At 39.3% G+C, this 19,943-nt stretch overlaps 2 protein-coding genes across 4 annotated transcripts; both read right to left on the bottom strand.

The window, feature by feature from the left end:
• Positions 1 to 7,794: 7,794 nt before the first annotated feature.
• On the bottom strand, positions 7,795 to 10,572 carry NUDX1 (nudix hydrolase 1). Its single transcript, XM_077387918.1, has 3 exons — positions 10,233 to 10,572; positions 9,135 to 9,329; positions 7,795 to 8,305 (listed from the first exon to the last, which is right to left on the bottom strand). The coding sequence occupies exons 1-3, from the start codon at positions 10,495 to 10,497 to the stop codon at positions 8,007 to 8,009; spliced, it is 759 nt and encodes a 252-aa protein (XP_077244033.1). The 5' UTR covers positions 10,498 to 10,572; the 3' UTR covers positions 7,795 to 8,006.
• A 759-nt stretch (positions 10,573 to 11,331) lies between these two features.
• On the bottom strand, positions 11,332 to 19,309 carry NF-YB13 (nuclear factor Y, subunit B13). Of its 3 annotated transcripts, none has more exons than XM_077387919.1 (5): positions 19,003 to 19,309; positions 16,323 to 16,412; positions 12,904 to 12,998; positions 11,783 to 11,851; positions 11,332 to 11,688 (listed from the first exon to the last, which is right to left on the bottom strand). In XM_077387919.1, the coding sequence occupies exons 1-5, from the start codon at positions 19,055 to 19,057 to the stop codon at positions 11,524 to 11,526; spliced, it is 474 nt and encodes a 157-aa protein (XP_077244034.1). In that variant the 5' UTR covers positions 19,058 to 19,309; the 3' UTR covers positions 11,332 to 11,523. The 3 variants fall into 3 exon arrangements, with proteins under 3 accessions (XP_077244034.1, XP_077244035.1, XP_077244036.1); XM_077387920.1 differs by having other exon boundaries at positions 11,332 to 11,685; positions 19,003 to 19,299; XM_077387921.1 differs by lacking the exon at positions 19,003 to 19,309 and adding an exon at positions 18,564 to 18,654.
• Between the last annotated feature and the right edge of the window lie 634 nt (positions 19,310 to 19,943).

The following is a 19,943-nucleotide window of genomic DNA, read 5'->3' on the forward strand; positions in this document are numbered from 1 at the left end:
GTGGGCTCTAACCCTGTACATGCTCTGTTGGATCAATTGGATGGTTGTGTAAGAATTTTAATAGACTTGCACAGCACATGTTTTAGCTTTTATAAAAATTATATTGCAGAGGATGTCTGATTACAGTAATCCAGATCGGCTTATATATTGATAACTAGTGGTCAAAATGATTTGATCTAAGAATACCTTAGCCACATGCATGCACTTTGGATATAATAATGGGTTAACAATGTGTGGGCCCAATGTAAGCCCAATAAGGCAGATGAGCTTAGTTGAGGAGCAAGAGTATATGTACGTATGTGGTCGATCCATAAATACTCTTACACATTCTTATGTGTTGTTATTTCTCTCCATTCGAATCAAGATACGGCTTTTGTGGAGAGAATAAAAATCCCACCTCGGATAGTTCTTCATTTTTTGTAGTGGATTGGTATCATCCCAGGATTGAGCGTAGTCTTTCTGCCGAAAGAACAAGAACCATGGAGAGAGTAATTTAATTATGTCCGATCCTTCTCATGTTTAACTTGTTCAATCATATGCTTATGGTTTGATCATGCAATATATGAAATAAGAAACCCTCATGTCATGGCTGGTGGCATATGTGACCAAGATGGGCATTGGCACTCGCCCCTTCCCTAATAAAAATCAAAGGTCCGTGTGAGTTGTCGACACAACCACACAACAACCAATTTTCTCCCACTTACGATGGATTGGACGAACTCTCACCGTACGATTCCAACCATTGGATCCGCAATATTCCATCGATCAAGTGCTTAGGATCACAAAGTTCAATGCTATTCTTAATTAGATACAGGAGATCCAAAATTTAGAGAGGTATCACGAACTACCTGTCTTTTGGAAAGCAATTGACGCATTTATACGTTGTCAACCGTGTTACTTGCGGTGTCAAAAGTTTGAAGTTTGAAGTTTGGACTTTGAACTTTGAACAATACAAAAAGGAAAAACTTCAAATTGCAACGACACAACAGGATACTGTGTGTTTAAGAGTCTTTGTTAACTTTTTTATTCCTATGGAGAGGTTGGTGAAGAGGACAATGAACTATTATATGTAGAATTTAAAGTTCTTTTTTCTTCTTATTTTTTACATTTATTCTGGATTATATTAGGAATGAAAGTCGCTACTGTGTACAGTAGTTATAGATACTTCTGTTTAAGGAGTTGGTAGACTAGCTAGTTATACTGTAAAGTTGTCTATTAGAGCTAAATGGGTTATGGTGATGGTGATGGTGATGGTGATGGAAGGGATACAAAGAAGATTAGGATTGCCCCTGTGCGAGGATATGACAAACAAATTGAGAAATGGTCCTAAATGGCCGACGGTGATAAGAATTTAGATGAAGAATTAAGACTGCTAATTCTATGTTAAGATAAATAAATTAGAACAATTTTGTGATTGTGAGAACAATCAACAAAACAAAAAGAAACAACATGCAATGAAATGATTAGCTTACAAACGTTAACTATGTGAGACCTCTCAATATGTGGGAAATAGTGAAGGTGACATATAAGACGATCCTAAACGCGTTGATCTACGGAGATTTGTGGCCCCCGTATTTGGACATGTAATGAATACTCCCCAAATCGAACGGATTATGATCATACAATAGCCTTTATCGATCTACGGTTGGGCTCTAAAAATGAATGGCTCAGATTATCCAATCATGTAGGCCTCACTATCCTTTTGGACTCTACGCCCACTGCACTTGTGTGAACCATATAAAAGCTCCATATATAAGATATAAATGCAATGTCTCTTCTTAGACCTTAATAAGAGCTTCTTCTTCTTCTACTTGAAATGGTGAAATTTTATTATATAGGAAACAAAGAGAACCAAGAAAAGGAAAAAACTATACAATGGCTTTGGAGGTAACCAATTGAAAATCTCTGGTGACGGTCTTGACACTCGCACGAGTTACCCCATCCACCACACCAGTCACTGACCTCCTAATATTTTGGAAACGGATTAAGTGACCCTCCACAAATCAAATATCTCATCTATAAACTCTTAATGAGATCTACTATCTTGTTGGGACCTAGGTAGAACTTGTCCTTAAAAGTTAGCCATTAAGGGGAGGGTGCCCAAGTCCTTACAAGCCCTTCCACATCCATTCACTTTTTTGAAGTGGGAACTTTGCTTTCGTGTGATACCACATGTTGGGACCAAGTTAGAACTCAACCTCAAAAGCTAGTCATTAAGGGGAGGGTGCCCAATCTCTTACAAACACATCCACATCTCTATACTTTTCCGTTGTGGGATCTTTTGCTTTTGTGTGGAACCCCCAACAACCTCCCCCTCCACACGAAAGAAACATGGACAATCTCGCCCATCCACAAGGGAGCAACATGGGATCTACGAGATCTTCCCCAATGGATTTCTCCGTCCTCGATGGTACACCGGGGTTAGATGTTCCCTGGCCCGAGGGATGTTTCCATCCTCAATGGCATACAGGAGTTACCATGGCCTGGCTCTGATACTACTTGTTGGGACAACTCTCCCCTTAACGGCTAGCTTTTAAGGGTGTGTTCTACCCGGGTCCCTGCAGGAAGCGACAATAGTGTTAGGGACCTTCCTAAGAGCCCTCTAGATCACTTTCTTTTGACATAAATTATCAGATTTCGTTTGACTAAGTGCGTCCCCTTGAAATTAGCCTTTCACTTTTTTGTGATGGGTTGCCATAAAAATACACAGTTTTTAGTGAGTTTAATCTTAGCCCCTTCACATAAAGGATTTTTAGAGCGTACTTAGTCCCGACTGAGGTGAAATAGACAATGTTTCGTACAACTCAGAGGCCCTAAACAGAAGGGCCTTACAAAAACTATATCGTAGTTTAAGACCTCAACCGGGTATAGTAAAAAATTGGAAAAATTACTAAAAAAAACCCTAAATCAAAACCTACATACAAGAACCCCCAAATTTTCTTAATAACAAATAACAACATGTCTTATGCCATAAGTAGCATTTTAAGTTTTTCTCTACCCTTTTTACCCTTAATTATTAGGAGTGCAACTCGGGTCGGGTCGGGTCGGGTCTAATTTTTTACCGGAAAACCCGAGATTCGTAAACCCGACCCTACCCAAGATAGTTTCTCGGGTCGGACTGGGTTTTCATTTTTTAGCATGGGATAGTGACTAATTTTAAAGATTTTAAATCTTCACACCAAAAATCTCAAAATTTATGTCATCAAGTGTATAAATATAAGATGGACACTGTATTTTCACATAACAGACGTGATCACCTCAATGAAAACAATTGTATCAATATTTGGAAAATAATTTTCTATGTTATCCAAGATATATTTAAGAAAGTCACAGTACACCCATACGAGTTGGGTCGGGTTTCGGGTTTTTGTTCTTTAAACGCGGCCCTTCCCAAGATTGAGTCGGGTTTTACAATTTAAAACCCGACCCTACTCAAGACCCATGATTTCTAAACCCAACCCATGTTATTTTCAGGTCGGGTAAAACTCGGCCCAAGTTGCACCCCTATGACATAGGGTATTTAGGGACTATTCCCTACGGGTGCGCAATCACCCATAAACAACGCTCATCGGGTAATTATATTACACTTGACTACACTCTATTACACTATATTACACATTTTCCCATCATTTATTTGTGAAAATTTCACCATTGAGATGGTGAAGCTAGGGGTGCAAGTATGACAATGGACGACTTTAACCAAATAAACAAAAGGGAAAAAAGAAAATTCAAAGGATGCCTACCCAAAATTTATTTTAATAAAAAAAAAAAAAAAAGGAGTTAGACAGACATACCATGCTAAATGAGGAGATTTCCCTGGAGTTTTTGCCCTTTTCAGGTCTCTCGATCAAGTCTATCTATTAATGCATGTATGATCCTTTTGCATGTATGGTCTGTTAAGTTTCCTAAACATAAAGGGAAACAGCTCAAAATACAGAGGATATATACAAGAGAGAGTCTAGTTCCTGAGAGTAAGATTGCAGTCTTTTTTAAGTTAATCTTGTGGAGATACCTAAAATAACAAAACAAACCCATTACATTGAAGCCACCCCTTTTTTAAGGAAAGAAATTAAAAGCTATATATTGATATTTACACCCCTCAACAAAAAAAAAAAAGAACAAGAATATATCCAGTGCGTACACCAAACTTCGACATACATCCTTCCCGCTAAGGCACTAACCACAAAAGTGCCTAACCGAGTTTCCAGTGGCATAACCAATGCGAAAACATAAAAAAATAGTCAGAAATGAACTTCAATGGCACTAACCACAAAAGTGTGATGACGCTCTAAAACCCTGGATGGTGAATATACAGAGTGTCCAGTGTATAACCAATGCAACATTATAAAAAAAAGAAGAAGTCAGAAGTGTACTTCAATGGCGAAGCAAATAAATACTAAGTTCACTAAGCAAATAAATAGAGAGTATCCAGTGTATAACCAATTCTGTAGAACCTCTGTTTCTCTCTCCTCCTTCTCTTCTTCCTCTTCACAAGTGTTGAATGTTAGAGGTTCTTTTTTTCTCTTCCATTGGAAGGAAGAGTCATGATGGATTTTAGCCATGAATCTACTCTTTTGAGACTAGAGTTGGAATTGTGGAAAGTGATTAAAGGTTGGGAATAAATAGAGAGAGATTGGAATGGATGGAGTCAAAGTAGCCAATCCTAGAGGTTAACGTATTATAAAAAGAGGTTTTAAGCCCAAAAAGATTCAATCGCCTAATCCTATTTTAACTCAACTACCTAAATTTATTAAAATTCAATTACCAAACTCCTATCAACCAAATCTTCTATTATAGAAGCTTCAAGAATCCCAAACTATAGATTTTCGCCCCCATACTAAAAATTTCTAAGGGAGTTTTTATTAATTAGGACTCCGTTTAGATAAGTGATAAGAGTTTGTAGTTAGCATAATAAGTAGGATTAATTTTATCTATTGCATGGTTGATGTTACCGACTCAACTGATATAAGATTCACCCCGTGCTTGCAAACTAGTAACAAACTACACTAGGACTCTTGCTACAACCATAAAAGTGTTGCTTCTAAGGTAACGTGGCCACATCATGAATCCAATGGTTCCAGGGCGCCTATTAGTCGAAAGGGACCCAGGTCTGTTCAGTTGGGAACTGCACCTCTTCTCATTTCTGCCAGTGAGAGCTTGACTAAGGTGTATTTCCCTAAATAATGCAAGTTAGTTTTACAAATTTCACACAAAATGGAAAGAATAAGTAGCAAAACAAGGAGGCCGTTTGGTCACAAAACTCTCGGTGAAAACTGAACAACAATCAGGAGAAAAAGGCCACAGTTTCAAGCGATGATGAGAAGCATGAAACAATGAAAAATTCACCAGAAGGCTAGAAATGTACGAGAAGCAAGCATAAAAATGAAAATTCAGCTGATACTTATGCATAGAGGGCTTCAAAGGAAGCTCACCAAGATACAGAATCTGAGCAGTGTGGGCAGATCATTATTACTAGCAAGAAATGGCACGCAACAGATGGTACACAGCATTAGTCTGAAATTTCACCTTATGCACCAGAAACTAAAAGAAATTGAATTGGAAAAAAAAAAAAAAAAAACCACCACCTGTAAAAACCCAAAATACTCGTGAAATTTTTCTAAAAGATCCTAAAAATCATGGACCATGAGACTATGCTTTTTTAGTTTGAGAACCCATAACTAATTAAATAGTTATATATTTCACAACAAATTCAATCAATTACCAAATTCATAGCACGGTCAGCTATAGTCTAATTGCCCAAGTGTCTACCTTCTAGACAGAGCATACATTGAATAGACCAAACGTAGAAGAATTGAGACTTCTATCCAAGAAATACTAGTTTAATAAAAAGAAACATGTATGGTGATAGCCAATGACACTTATTCCTGTTTCTCACCAAAACGATAGATGCTAAACAAAACAGTTAAGTTTATGCAAGCATCAAACGTTTCATTCGAGTTTAGCACATGAAACAGCAATCAAGTCATGGTGACACTCACCTTTAGCACCTTTTTCAGTAAGTATCACGGCTAACATGCCTATGTTAATCCAACAAGCATAAGAAGTTTCATTTGACATTAGCATCACTAAATAGATTAATAAAGAAAATACAGATTGAATACTAATTGGTTTCGGACTCACAGTCTGTTGTCATAATCTTAAACGAACAGGGCCTTATAATTCAGTAAAATAAATATGGGCAACCTAACATGAGATGCAAAGACCATTTATCCATGAATGTCAATTATGGTCAATTTAGCACATCTCTTTATCATAACAAATGTTCCTAAAAATCAAATCTGCTTATTAAACTTGTAAGAGTGCTTAAAATCAAATAGGTAATTATAAAATCTATTCGATACTTTAGAAAACTAGTAAAACTGGTAAAGATAATTAAATATCTTGTAAAATGCGACATATAAAATGTATGCCGCCATGTGGGACCCAAAAATTGATTGTCACAGCGACAGCCTGAGTCGTTCATTTGGGTTTAGTCGTGCAGGGTTTTGAAGGTCATATGAACTCTCTCAAATTGTCAGTGACATTTAGGGTGCGTTTTTTTTTTTTTTTTTTAAAGTTACGTAGGCACTAAGGGCCCGTTTGGATGCTGAGAAGATTTTGATTTGGATTTCTCACATTTGCAGCCATTTTTGTGTTGTGATTTGGTTCCGGATCAAATCCTTTGATTTCCAATTCAGCGACTGATAGTTGAAAAATCAGATTTCCAAATATGCTGTGGAAATAAGTAATTGGAAATCCACAAATCTGACAGTTTCCTTTACCCTTTTTTCTCCTTAACCCCTTTCTTCTCTATCTCCCTCAACATGAGCTGGCGGATCTATTCATTTTGTATTCAAAACTCAATTCTAAATCCAAATACAAAATATGTGGTATCCAAACGGGCCCTAAAGGACTTGGACTTTGAATGTGTGGACTCATAAACTTTCATGAACTTTGAACAACACAGCAATTGGGTATGAGATTAGGGGTTTCATAAATAAGAAATCTTACACGTTTTTTCCTTGGTTGGAAAGTGGTAATGGCACTTGCGAAAAAAATTTCAAAGAGATCAGTTTGAGTGTATAATATTATTAGAGATTCTGAATGGAAGCATTAGATCTGATGGCTAGACTCTGACATGCTGAAAGCTTGTTTGGGTGTTGTGCTTTTCGTTTCAAAAAAAATTAAACGTAATTTTGAGTCCAAGAATCAGCAACGAAAATACAAGCCTAAGCCATCTCGATCCTTTCAATGATCAAGCTCTATTATTCTCATTTTCTTTTTTTCCTTCAAACCCAGTTACGAAGAAGGATAGTTTATTGAAACTTCAAACTGTTTTAGAAATAAAACACAAACACAAGTATGCTGATGACACGAACACATGAATTCAAGTTTTTTTCCAATAACCCAAAACTTGAAGAGCTTTTTAGTGTGTGGAGCTTAGTGCGTGGAGCAAATATATCGTCGTACATGGAGGTGAATTGTGTTTCTTCAGTTTGGAACACTTTTTCGGTGTTCTGGCTGGAACGTGGACGTACTGCCAGCTTCGGGGACATTGATCCGAAGCTTAAGCTTCTGAAGTAATTGGTTGTTTCACACAAACCGCACTATTATATAGCCAAAGGGAGCCTGAAGTCATTCCAAGTGCTGCTAATGTCGACAATCTCAATCTTCCATCGAGTTGTAAGTTTATCAATAAATTTCCCACATGTAAGTTTATCAATCGACTTTTAACATGCAAGTTTATCAATATCAGACTAGATCATAGTGATTTAAATTTACATGAGACCAGTATGATAAAGTCACACGGATAAATCTTTTGGATTCCAAATTACTTAAAAATCTGAAGTGAGACAACAAATTGTAAAGCTAGCCATTCATAGGAATAAGATTACAAGTACATAATAAACCAAATCAAGAGAAGTAGAGAACACATCGAGGCTCTGTTAATTTTGGAATTTTGAGAACCGATTGTGTGTCCAAAACTGATTATTGTAAAGATAATATCATTCGGTAGGGAAAGGATTGAAGCCGGTACGGAGCATAGCATCCAAAGGAGGAAAGAGAGGTTGGGGGAGGTTGTTCCAGTCGTACCAGTCCCACCCATCACACTTTTCTGGCTCCACATTTTCCGGCGCTTTTTGTGGGTCTGCCGGAACAGACCGCATGAAGATGACAACATAATGGGAGGGCTTATTCTCGTCTTTGAAGACATGGTTGTTGACTGTCAGGTACTCTACCTTCTCTATGTCTAGACCTGTTTCCTCCTTCACTTCTCTCGCCGCACATTCTTCGAAACTCTCCCCTGAAATACGAAGGAAAACAAAGAAGATAAATACCCTGCATTAATTTTAGGGAAATGTTATCAGCACTAACTGTGTTTTGATGAGGGCACTCCTCACTTTATTAAAAGTATGGTATGGCCCGCACCATAGGATGATCCAAACCGTCCATTAGATGGGCCACAGCCTAAATAGGTTGTGCCCCAAAAAATCATGTCCATAGGTTGATCCCAGCCGTCCGATCTGAATGTTAGAGGGTTGATCCTAACCCACTATAGCTCGGAGGGTTTGGATCAACCTATGGAAATAATTTTTGGGGCACAACCTATTTAGGCTGTGGCCCATCTAATGGACGGTTTGGATCATCCTATGGTGCGGGCCATACCGTACTTTTAATAAAGTGAGAGTGCCCTCAGTGCTGATGGACGATTTGGATCATCTAGGTTGAACAAGCTAAACCCTGGATTTTATAATCTAATTAAACTCTGGATAAGTGGATTTTGTGAGCTAAAATCCGCTAGGCGCACATTAGCAAGGCTAGGTTTCTGGTATCGTACGCTGTACGGCTAGAGGATTGTGCCGGACAAATATCAGCCGTCGGTCTTTGCCCCACAACAAGCCTGCTATGCGCGGTACACACCCGCCCAAGATAGCAGAAGACACTTAGCTTGCGCCGGGAACTCACGGAAGTTATGCGAATCCAAGGGCCCTCACTATTAGGGTTCCGGTTAAGCAGGGATGCTGCTAGCGCAAGTTAGAATCATGCCGTGATATTTAGGGTTTAGACTTTAGAGAGAGAGAGAGAGAGAGAGAGAGAGAGAGAGAGAGAGAGAGAGAGAGTCCGACTCTGACCGAATTCGAGGTGACCACCAGGGAGGGCGAAGGTGCCGTTGCCGACGGCCGTGCGACGCTTGCCCAAGAGGATGGTCTTTCCCTTGACCACGAACACCCCGACTCCAACTTTTGGCACCCTTTCCATTTCCAGAATGTACGGATCGGGTGCCGGTTTACTAACAGGCGCCCACCAGCGCTTTCTAGCCCAACCTGCTTTTCTTTTATAAAATGCCCGGGGCTTTGCAATGCATTATATACGGGTAAAAAAACACGAAGAAGTGCGCGCTTCATATGTCTCTATATCTTTAAATTTTTTTTTGCAGCACTTTCCTCGAGGAAAATGATATCAGCACAACCATGTTTTGATATTTGCACTAACTTGCCTTGTCTTTTATTATTTAAGAAGCTCTTGCAAGCCAATTAAAAAGAAAAGACAAGCTGGGTTAGTGCAATTACCAAAACATCACGTCAAGTCTTTTCCTTGTTCGTCAAGTAAATGCCAGTAGGTGTTCTCGGTCGGTGGATCATCCTTAGTACTTTACCTCATGTCTCAACAAATGAACGGTTTCGATCATCCTGCTAAGTGGGCCCACTGTACTTTCTAAAAACTACTGGACTCTGCGCATGCACCATATAAAATCTCCCTATTTCCCTTCGGCTACCAACACATCGTGAGGCTCTGCTTTTCTCTCTTTTTTTATTTGAGAAGAAAAAGGGGATTAATTTAATTTTCTCGTACGGGGTGCCTATATTTTTTCTACCCGAAATTATGAGCACAATTTGGGCCACCTACTCAATGATCCGAACCATTTATTTCCTATGCCTTGCCATGGGCTTTGGAGCAAAATCAATGGATCCTTGCATGAAAATTGGAGTGCAGATGTGTATTAGAAGAAAGGCTTGATGAAATAGGAGAAGGGAACGAGAGCATAGGAAAGCCTGAGAAATAAATAGTTTGGATCATTGAGCAAGTAGCCTCTAATTGTACCTTGGTAAATTATATGCATTCATCAAATAAAAATCCTAATTATAGGGATATTTTTAAAATTAAGTAAAACATAGATTCTCATTTACAAATTCAAGACAGAAGAAATTGATTGAGAGAGAGGGTCTAACCGAATTCCAAGTGACCGCCTGGGAGACCAAAGGCATCGTTGGACGTGACAGTCCGGCGCCTTCCCAAGAGGACGCTTTTGCCTTTCATCACAAAAGCCACCACCCCAACTCCCGGCACCGGACCACCGCTCTTCATTGCAGATATTACCGCGAGTGGGTGCCGTTTACTTACACACGCCCAACTCTGCTTTCTGGTTCTACCCGAATTTCTCAACAACTTTACATTTAGGTGGGAAGAAGAACAGAACAGGGCCTTAGCATCCATGGTTCCTCTCTTCGGCCAAGATTGATAGTCTCGACAACAAGTAGCAGTTTGCACGTGGAACTTGCTTTAATAGAATATATATTTCATGAAAGCTTAAACAAAGTAGAGAGAGAGAGAGAGAGAGAGAGAGAGAGAGAGAGAGGGAGACAGATGAATCAAATGCAACTTAAAATAGGACCATAAATGCATTTTGTAGTTGAAAATTCTAAAAAGAAAGGAGTTGATAGTTGGGTCCACTTTTGCTGTGTGGCCCTGATCAGATCTGTTGATCAGGCGAAACAACTTGAATGGATGATCCTAGGCCCTTGATCAAACGAGCTTGGATGAGTAAGATCTTCTGATGGGCATCTTTTTCTGGAATCAAAGGTTGAGCCCACCCATTTGCACAATTAGCATACCTCACTATATTGTAATGTTGATACACCAACCATTGGACCACTCCTATACATTTTCCCATTTTCAGCATTTACTATTGAGAAAATAATGTCAAGCAGAATTGCTATTGTCAAGAAAATAAATTTGCATTGACAGAATCAACCTTTTAATAAAATCTCAAATCCTGATATAGCAAAGTAGAAATCATAATTTAATCACTTTTCTCGATAGTTTCTGCACCAAATTTGAAGTTGAACGCCTTCATTTGATTTTTGCTTGTACGAGTATCAAGATAGCAACCTCATAGATAGGTCAATCCCCTTACGGACGCAGTGCCCATCTGGGTTAGCATATTTTCCAGGTCTCATTGCCGTTTCAATTTCCTTACACATTGGATACAAAATCAGAAGAAAGTGCAAGTGCATAAATGGGCCCAGCAGTGTGTATATTCTATCAGACTGGAGAAAGATTTATTATGTAGACTTGATTGATTGGAATAAGATGAAACCCATCTGCCATTTTACACAATCCATACATAGATACAAAGATGTGCAAATTCCACAGATGGCGCATCAAATCAGCAAGAAAAGTGAACAGAACCCACATGGAACTAACCAGGAATGCCAAATGATTCATGATGTCAATGTCAAATTAGCTATCTAAACTCCGGTCCATGTCCGATTGCTTTGGAATAATACTCGCCCCATTGTTCATTCTTGCACGTGCTTCTGCAAACATCCTCTGTTGCTCAGCTAAGGCTTCTTCCTCAGTCATCTCAGCTCCACCAGTCCACTTGCCGCCTTTAGGGGAATCCTGCTAAAGGCATTTCAGAAAAAAAAAATGTACGTAAGTAATGATTACAACAGGGAATGGAGATGAGAAATGGAAACAAGATAATAAATATGCGCACCAGAGTCTCGAGCTTATGTTGTTCATACGCAGCATAAACCTCCTCAATGTACTCACCAAACCCAAGAACCTGAGTGAAAATCATTACTGTTCTACCAGAGCTCTAAAGCAATTCATGTAAATTTCTAAAAGCTAACGTCAATTTGTTGTTAAATTCAGCACACGCATCTGACATTTGGAGAACAGGTTTTCAGTAGCACATGATATCCCATGTTTCAGATCAAAGTTGACATTGTCTATAAGAACACGGGAACCTAGGGGAAATGTGAAAAGCACAAAGTCAACAGTGTTGGGTCAATGGGGTATTACTAACCTTCCATCTGCATTCTCCACCAAGAGCTTTGAACAAGTTTTTTTTATTTCCTTTTTCCCCCTGATCTTTGGTGATTTCTAGTCGGTTTCTAATGGTGAATTGCGTCGTCAATGTTATGCAAACAGACTGGCGCTGGTTTCAAGCTCTCAACTGAAAGAATTTTAAGTTTCAGACTCGAGATCAAAATCACTACACTATTGTTGGTAACAGTGGCAGCATCGGAGCTAGCGAAGACATTCATCCTGCAGTGTCCAAATGAGGGTAACATTTTCCTGTCATTCTTCAAACGACAATAAGACAAATCCCAAAGATGGTAACCATTAGTGGCGTGTGGAACAATAAATGCCTAGTAAGTCTTTAAGATCTAGGGTTCCTGTTTGAGTTTGTTTCCATACTATTTTTTTCAAACCTTGCTGTGCTGGTGTGAACCTAAGCTAGAATGTCGGTGTTTGATAGGCTCGATTCCCTGAGTTTGTTACCATTCTGTTTTTGGCAAATCTTGAAGTGTTGGTGTGAGCCTAGAATGTCGGTGCTTGCTACGCTGGATTCCTTGAGTGGAGGCTTTGTGTTTGTTGGTTCTTGTTATAATTTTCTCACCATAACATTTTTATGTATGAGAAAAATAAACAAACACATATAATGTAAATTGTAAAATCTATTTGTAAAACTTAGCATGAAGGTATTGCATGTCATTCATAAGGATTATGGACCAGGACAATCATATACAGAGATGCCCACAGATATATGCATGGATTCAACTGGAACTCTAATTTTAACATGGGGGAAAAAGAATATGCGATCAGCCAAACCTCTAAAGCCTTGAGAACATGCTCAGGTGCAATTGTTCTTTTTTCCTCCTTGCTACAAACTTCATTGGACTCTGAAGAAATTAGGTTGATAAACTCTGCAAGGAGAAGCAAGTACAAAGCAACATTTTGTTTATCCTGGAGATAATACAAAACAAAAATGTACCCATACTAAGCACCAAATATGACGACAATAATCCAACAGCAGATAGTCCATGGATTATCTTTTAGTAAAAATTTAGGGAAAACCAATGGAAGATTCTACGACTTGGTTTCCATTACATCAATTGTAGATTTGAATCTTGTTAGTAGATAATAGATTTAATTAATGAAGAACAATTTGAGAGTAACAAAAAAGAAAGCCAAAAGAAATTTATTTCTGGGTGTTAGGCTTTTGATCATAAATGTCCACAACTCAAGATCACAAGCGTAACATAACACCAATGGGTAAGCATTTAAGAGATTATATTATCTTGAGTTGCACACAAGGCGGAGACAATGGGACTGCCCCTCCATATAGATTTGTTTTTATCTCCTAACATGAAAATTGCACTGAAGAACCTACATAGTGGGCAGAACCAATGATAAAAGATGCAGGGATTTCCAGAAGCCAAATCTTCGTAGAATAGTAATACCCTAACTTTCTCATAGGCCAAGAAACTATTTATAAATCAAATTAGATAGTACAATGCAAGGGCATCATGACCACCACCTTGGGAATAACTGTTAAGGACAACCTTGGATGGCTCCAGTAACCCAGAAAGGTGAATCAACCCACAAAGGCACTTCTCTACCAATTATATATCTTGGTTTACCTCTTGGAATTAGATTCCCATCAAAATCTCCTTGAATCCAGTGGTAGAAATGGTGGAGAAAAAAATTGGCTATGTGGATAAGGAACTAATTGTTTATTGGGGGAAGAATCACCTTATATCAGAGCCGCTCTATCTAATCTCCAAATTTATTTCATGTCATTATTCGAGATGTCAGGTATCAATTGCAAATGGATTGGAAAAATTACAGAGAGATTTTTATGGGAGGGTAAGGAGGAAGGCAAGAAGCAAAAACACCTTATGGATTGCGAGGTGGTAAGAAAACCCAAAAAGAAGGTGGCCTTAGCCTTGTTGGGGAAATGGCCGTGGTGATTCAACGAATAACGCTTTGCCTTTTTATTTAATGCAATTATCAATAAAAAAAGATTCAGTGAAGAAAAAATGGTTTATGGCATAAAATTATGGGGAGAAATATGGAGTGGAAAGGGGCTCAGGTGCAAAGCGTTCCAATTGCTTTTATGAAGTTATGTTTGTCTTAGATTGTAGATTTTGTGGGTGGGAGTGTGATGTGATCCATCCTACCTGACGAATCCTAACATTGTTAACTAAAGAAACTTTGATCTCCCATCAAAATTCAGAACTCTGATGCTCCCATCGAAATTCAGTTCAATCCAATCCCTACCAGGGGTTGCCCATATATCAGGATTCAGGAGGCCTTTGGGGGGACACAATTATTACGACCTCAAACCAATCATTGATAATATCATGAAGCGGAATGACAGTAAAGAATAGGTCCCCTTTGAACAACTTCCACGATGATTTTATTGATGATCGATCCATCACTACAAATGTCATCAACTTCCACATAAGATGCATTCTTTCATCAATAGGACTTTCTCCATTCATAAGATCAAGGGTATTGATCTCCTCCAAGGCCGTAGTCCCACCATTTAACCTCATGTTTTCGTGGTTTCTATCCGAGCCAATCAACCAACTTTTTCAATTTCTTAACAAAATAGAAAAGAAAATAAAGACTTGCAGTGCATCAAAACACACTTCCTTCTCTCATCAATTTTTTAGCAACACCTCTCGCCCTCTCTCTATCTATTCACCAATCTATATACGTTTGAGAGAGTTTCAATAACCTAGTGCCGTATGTTAATATGGAGCATAGCTTTGTGGTGAGTCAATTCATCGAGAACTTGTCATTTTATCAATGACGAAAAATATAGCTTGAATATCACACCCAAAATGGTGTCGATTACGGAACGATAATAGGTTATCACACTATTTGAGCTCTTAACATGTGTTGAGGACATCTGAAGCAAGACCGTCAATGAGGATATTAAATGAAAGAAATCACTCTTCAAAAGCTAATCTTCTCTTAAAAATTTAATCCACTCCAAATAAGCAGTTTCACTGAGCTAACGGGCATAGGTTGAGGCAAATCAAAAGGTCTTCAGACATGGTATCTGTATAACAGATATGCGAACCGCCTTCAAAAAACTGGCATACCTTTGAATAAAGGATATAACCTAGTAAGGTTGCGCTCAAGTCAATGACCGGACCAATTAAGTGCCCTTTTCTTGGTAGAAATCCAGTGCCATTTGTGTAGGACTTGGCAAGATTCTTACAGGTACGGGCATATTCATCTTATAAGAAACAATAAATTCAATTGGGGGAAGGGTTTCTTAAGTTTAGAAAGAGAGAATAGGAGAAAAGGATAATTGAACGATTTACGAATATTGGTTTAGGACCAGGTAAGTGGTGAATAGTTTCAGGAGGCAATAAAAGAGGCAAGCATAATTGATAGTTGTCAGAGCTTGGCACTGCATAGTATGCGGCATACACACATCCGCCGAGGGGGGGAGAGAGAGAGAGAGAGAGAGAGAGAGAGAGAGAGAGAGAGAGAGAGAGAGAGAGAGAGAGAGAGAGAGAGAGAGAGAGAGAGAGAGAGAGAGAGAGAGAGACTTAATCTTAATCATCTTTGTTGCAAATATTAACTACATTAAAATAGAGATTAGACACCAAAAACCAATCTCGAAATTTTTTGAATAATTCATTGTGGAAAAAGGTTCTAATTGTGCAAGTGGGAAAAAGAAACTCTCGCGTAAGATGAGAAGAGAATGGTGCATTATGACAGACAAGAGATTAAAGCATCTGAAAGTTGAGAAATAATCATCAGTTTGAACTTTGAACTCTATTAACTGGAAAAAATCATAAAAAACGTTTAATATATTTAGAGGGATTCTAGATTGAAGGGCGCCCTTGTAAAAAAAGGGATGAAAGGGTGCCCTTATTGGCTGCATGTCACCATTCCATTTGACTATCCAGACATCATTAAATTCAAGATGGTGACGTGCAGCCAATGGGGGCGCCCTTTCAGCCCATTTTTACAAGGGCTCCCTTCAGTCTAGAATCCCTCATATATTTAAGACCACTTTGGGCTATGTGAAAAGCCGACCCCAACTAGTTTGGTACAAAGGCTTCGTTGAGTTGAGTTGAGAGTTGAGTTTGGGCTATGTGAAAATTTATGATAAATTTTAGATACACTATCAGTACCAACTATAGCACATTTAGGAAAATGTATAGGCTGCAGAAAAGTACAACATTCTCAAGCCATCAATAATCTAATCATTATCATCTCACCTACACAACACTCGACAAGAAGATCTTGAGTGTCTCTTGCAACACGAACATCTGGTGGGAGCATCTCCTTGATGATCTTAGTCATAGTTGCTGTAAAGTAATAAAAGATTGCATGAACACAAGTTCCTAGAGAAACAATAATAGAATTATAATCTTAATTTCACCCATCATTTCTAAACATAGTTGCATGTAATCTTGCATGGTAGCAAGAACAAAATAACATCACAAAATTTTGTTTGTCCTACCTCAATCTTATGTATACCTGCATGCGTGGAACGTTTACGTGTAATTCTTGTAATATATTTACATTACCATAGCTACATTATGCAACTTAATTTCTCCCAAAATGGATTCTTCCCAAAGGTTTGTAGATATAGGAGATAACGGCTTTATAACTGATACCAAAAAGAAAAATGCGGCATCTATGATAAGTAAAAAGTGATAAATGGAAACAGTAATTCCACTTGAAGATGAACTGTTTGTAGTTTCCATTCATTCAAGAAAATGGTTACCTAACAATTGTGATTGTGTTCTTATAACAATCAAGAATATTGGGTCTACTGCATAGTTTTAAATTTTTTTTTTTTGGAGATAACGACCACAAATCTTCAAAGCCCATATCAAGGCATTCTAGTTTAGAAAGAACATGAGGCTAAGGCTAATACACGCATCTCTAGGCCCGCGTATAAACTAAAAGCTCACATGAGACCTTTTTATCTCGCATCAAGTAGTAGTAGTAGAATCATTTAAAAAAAAAAATCAAGTAGTAGTAGAAACCATGAAATAAAATTTACAGCTGAAACAACAAGTAGTAGAATCATTTCCACGCCGCATGTTCTTGGTAGTTTCGCCTGCATCATTTGCCCGGCTTGAAGAAAACTCGACCTCAAATTTAGGCCATTATCTTCCAAATCTAATTGTTTCTCAATAAAGACATCATAACAACATGTTGCATCAGCCCTCTCTTCTTCCTTTATTTTCTCATCCTTTTTTATCCCCTATATAGCGCTTAGACATGAAAAGGACTCTCGAAGACACTCAAAACCATTAGTATCTTCCTCATGGATGTGGAGTTCGAGTAGTGCTAATTGTGTGTGAAAGTCTCCATTTGTTGGAGTTGCTCGTTCTCCGCGGCTAAATCGGGTTGGGCAACATTAGGGGCAACAACTTCTGCATCCCATTGTGCATGTCACGGAGATACCTTGTGCTCTGATACCAACTGATGTAGGACCGTCGAACAACAACACAAAATGGAGATCACACAATTAGCAACTAAATCATCTCATGAGGGTTTGAAAAACCCATACCAAGGTTTTGAGAAAAAACTCCAATATGACATGTGAAGGAGCCAAGCTCCCCCAAGCTCCTTAACCACGTGAGAGAGCCAAGGCTCTCTTCACTAGAGTCTTCATCAACAACCCATTTGCCATTCTAGGGATTGTCCTTTTGAGGTATGTTTTTTTAGACGATTAAGTAATGGTATTGCCTATAATAGATAATCAAAACCCCTCCAAGAGCCAAGGCTCTCTTCACTAGAGTCTTCATCAACAACCCATTTGTCATTTTAAGGATTGTCCTTTTGAGGTATGTTTTTTAGACGATAAAAGTAATGGTGTTGCCTGGAATAGATAATCAAACCATCAAAGCCCCTCAAAGATTTCAAGTTATCTTCCCATTCTGCTAAACATTCATGGATTCCTTATGTTTTGAAATTTTATACCGTTAGTGAAAAACATAAAAAGCTCTCCTCTATCGCGGCCCTCAACCCAAACCTTTGGGGAATACAGTACCTATCCTTAATGTCCCCCCAGCTTGGACTCATCAAGGATATTCTCCTCGTAAAGAGCCTGAACGTTGTATTGGGGATTGGCGTCCATCCGGGCCCTAGCTACGACCTCAACGGCCCGGCCCGGGAGGAATGTTGTGGACGCCTCAGCGGCGTCGCTACCAACGCTCGCCTCTGCTTGAAAGTAACTATCCGTTGGGGGCGGGGTGGTGTTCAAATCCAAAATCACCTCGTCCTCACTATCTACGACTTCTACACTAACATCGGGACTCGCCATATAGGGGCCGGGAGTCCTGGGCGGATTATTTTGGGTCCTCCCTGACGAACTAGACCCTGAGCTACTGGAAGAGGACTCCCATGAACCGGACTCCGAACCATACTCAGAGCTAGAGGTACTACGGGACATGAAGAACCCAGGAAAAGAAACGAGTAAAAGACGCGCTCAAGAAGATTACCGGTCCGAACAGAGAGCTCCTAATCCACGGACGATCACAACCACGAGCTACCCGAGCGGAGCCGGCAGAGCAAAAAGCAGAAAGGCGAGAGTAAAAAGTTAAAAAGTGAGAAAAAGAAGGGTGAAAACCTCTTCTTATAGCCTCTAGGCTTGAGATAATGCGAACCAGATAATGCCACGTGTCTTTTCATTAATGACAGACACACACACCTCTCTTACTTTCCAAAACGATGAATTTCATTTAAATCAAAAGAAATATGTAATTAGATCTGTTCCAATCCACATAAATTTGCATCCATGACATCGATGAGAATGCAAAGCAATGACTGGCATGAAACTCAAAATACTAGATGACTAAGAAAAAAATAAAGATATTATTTCCCAAATCGTGAGACTGCAAAGACGAAAATGGGAAGAAAAAGAAAGGAAGATGAGCTCACCTTTGGGTAGTGAAACGTCCTCTTTCGACTTGCCGACGATATCCATGGGTTCCATTCTCGAAAAAAAGGCTGAAAACCAATGAATTGAAAAGATGGAACAGATATAGAAATCCTCCGAATCCAACGCCCTAACAGCGCTTCAATCAATCTGACAACAGCGAATCCGAATGACTCACGGAAAACCCAGATGGAGTCCGATCATATAAAAGATGAAGAAACTTGCACAGAGAGAGAGAGAGAGAGAGAGAGAGAGAGAGATGAAAGCGGTCTAGGGCAGATTGGCAGAAAGAGGGGGAATGGGATTCGAACTGAAATTACGAAAGTGTCCTATTTGCATTTATTGGTTGTTTTGTGGGTTTTAACTTGTGCATGGAATGGATTTGGAGGTGTTCCTCTTTCGAGGTATTCCGGGCCCATGCTGTCCATGGGTGTAACAAGGAGGGCCCCACCCCATGATTGTAAAATGGTGGACCCCACGCTAATGCACAGGCTTCGGTAGAGATTGTGGCCTCATCATCAACAAAATTAGGGGTGAATGGTGGGTCCTATCATTTGTATTTTTACGTAAGCTAGGATTGAACTTGAGACCTCGAGGTCGAAAAACAGAGCCTCAACATTTGAGCTATAATAGGCCCAACCCCTACAAAATTATTATGCTCTCCTCTGACCTCTGTAATGTCAAAATTTATCAAGTGGTGGGCCCTAACCTCTACATGGGTTTTGGTGGGAGATGGTGGGCCCTGCCCCATCAAAGTATGAGGTGTAAAATGTTCGGCCCCACCCATGCTAGGCATGGTGATAAAATGTTGGGCCCCAGCCCACCATAGCATGAGGTACAAAATAGTGGTGGTCCCCAGCATATGCATGGGTTTTAGGTGGAGAGACTGTGGCTGCCGAATCAACAGTAAAATGGTGGTCCCCACCTATGCTATTCTTGGATA

Source organism: Tasmannia lanceolata, unplaced genomic scaffold, assembly GCF_043159265.1.
Source record: "Tasmannia lanceolata isolate RefF3 unplaced genomic scaffold, GAP_Taslan_0.1 ptg000008l, whole genome shotgun sequence".
Lineage (NCBI taxonomy): Eukaryota > Viridiplantae > Streptophyta > Magnoliopsida > Canellales > Winteraceae > Tasmannia > Tasmannia lanceolata.

Bases quoted from the DNA above. Each gene is read 5' to 3' on its own strand.
- NUDX1 (XM_077387918.1), bottom strand. From the start codon at position 10,497: ATGGATGCTAAGGCCCTGTTCTGTTCTTCTTCCCACCTAAATGTAAAG. The intron at 9,330-10,232 runs GTTAGACCCTCT...ATAAAAGAAAAG, and splicing joins AGGCGGTCACTTGGAATTCG to CAGGTTGGGCTAGAAAGCGC. The intron at 8,306-9,134 runs GTCAGAGTCGGA...TTCGTATTTCAG, and splicing joins TGGTGGTCACCTCGAATTCG to GGGAGAGTTTCGAAGAATGT.
- NF-YB13 (XM_077387919.1), bottom strand. From the start codon at position 19,057: ATGGAACCCATGGATATCGTCGGCAAGTCGAAAGAGGACGTTTCACTA. The intron at 12,999-16,322 runs GTGAGATGATAA...TTCTCCTTGCAG, and splicing joins TCTTGTCGAGTGTTGTGTAG to AGTTTATCAACCTAATTTCT. The intron at 11,852-12,903 runs GTTTGGCTGATC...ATTTTCACTCAG, and splicing joins ATGTTCTCAAGGCTTTAGAG to GTTCTTGGGTTTGGTGAGTA.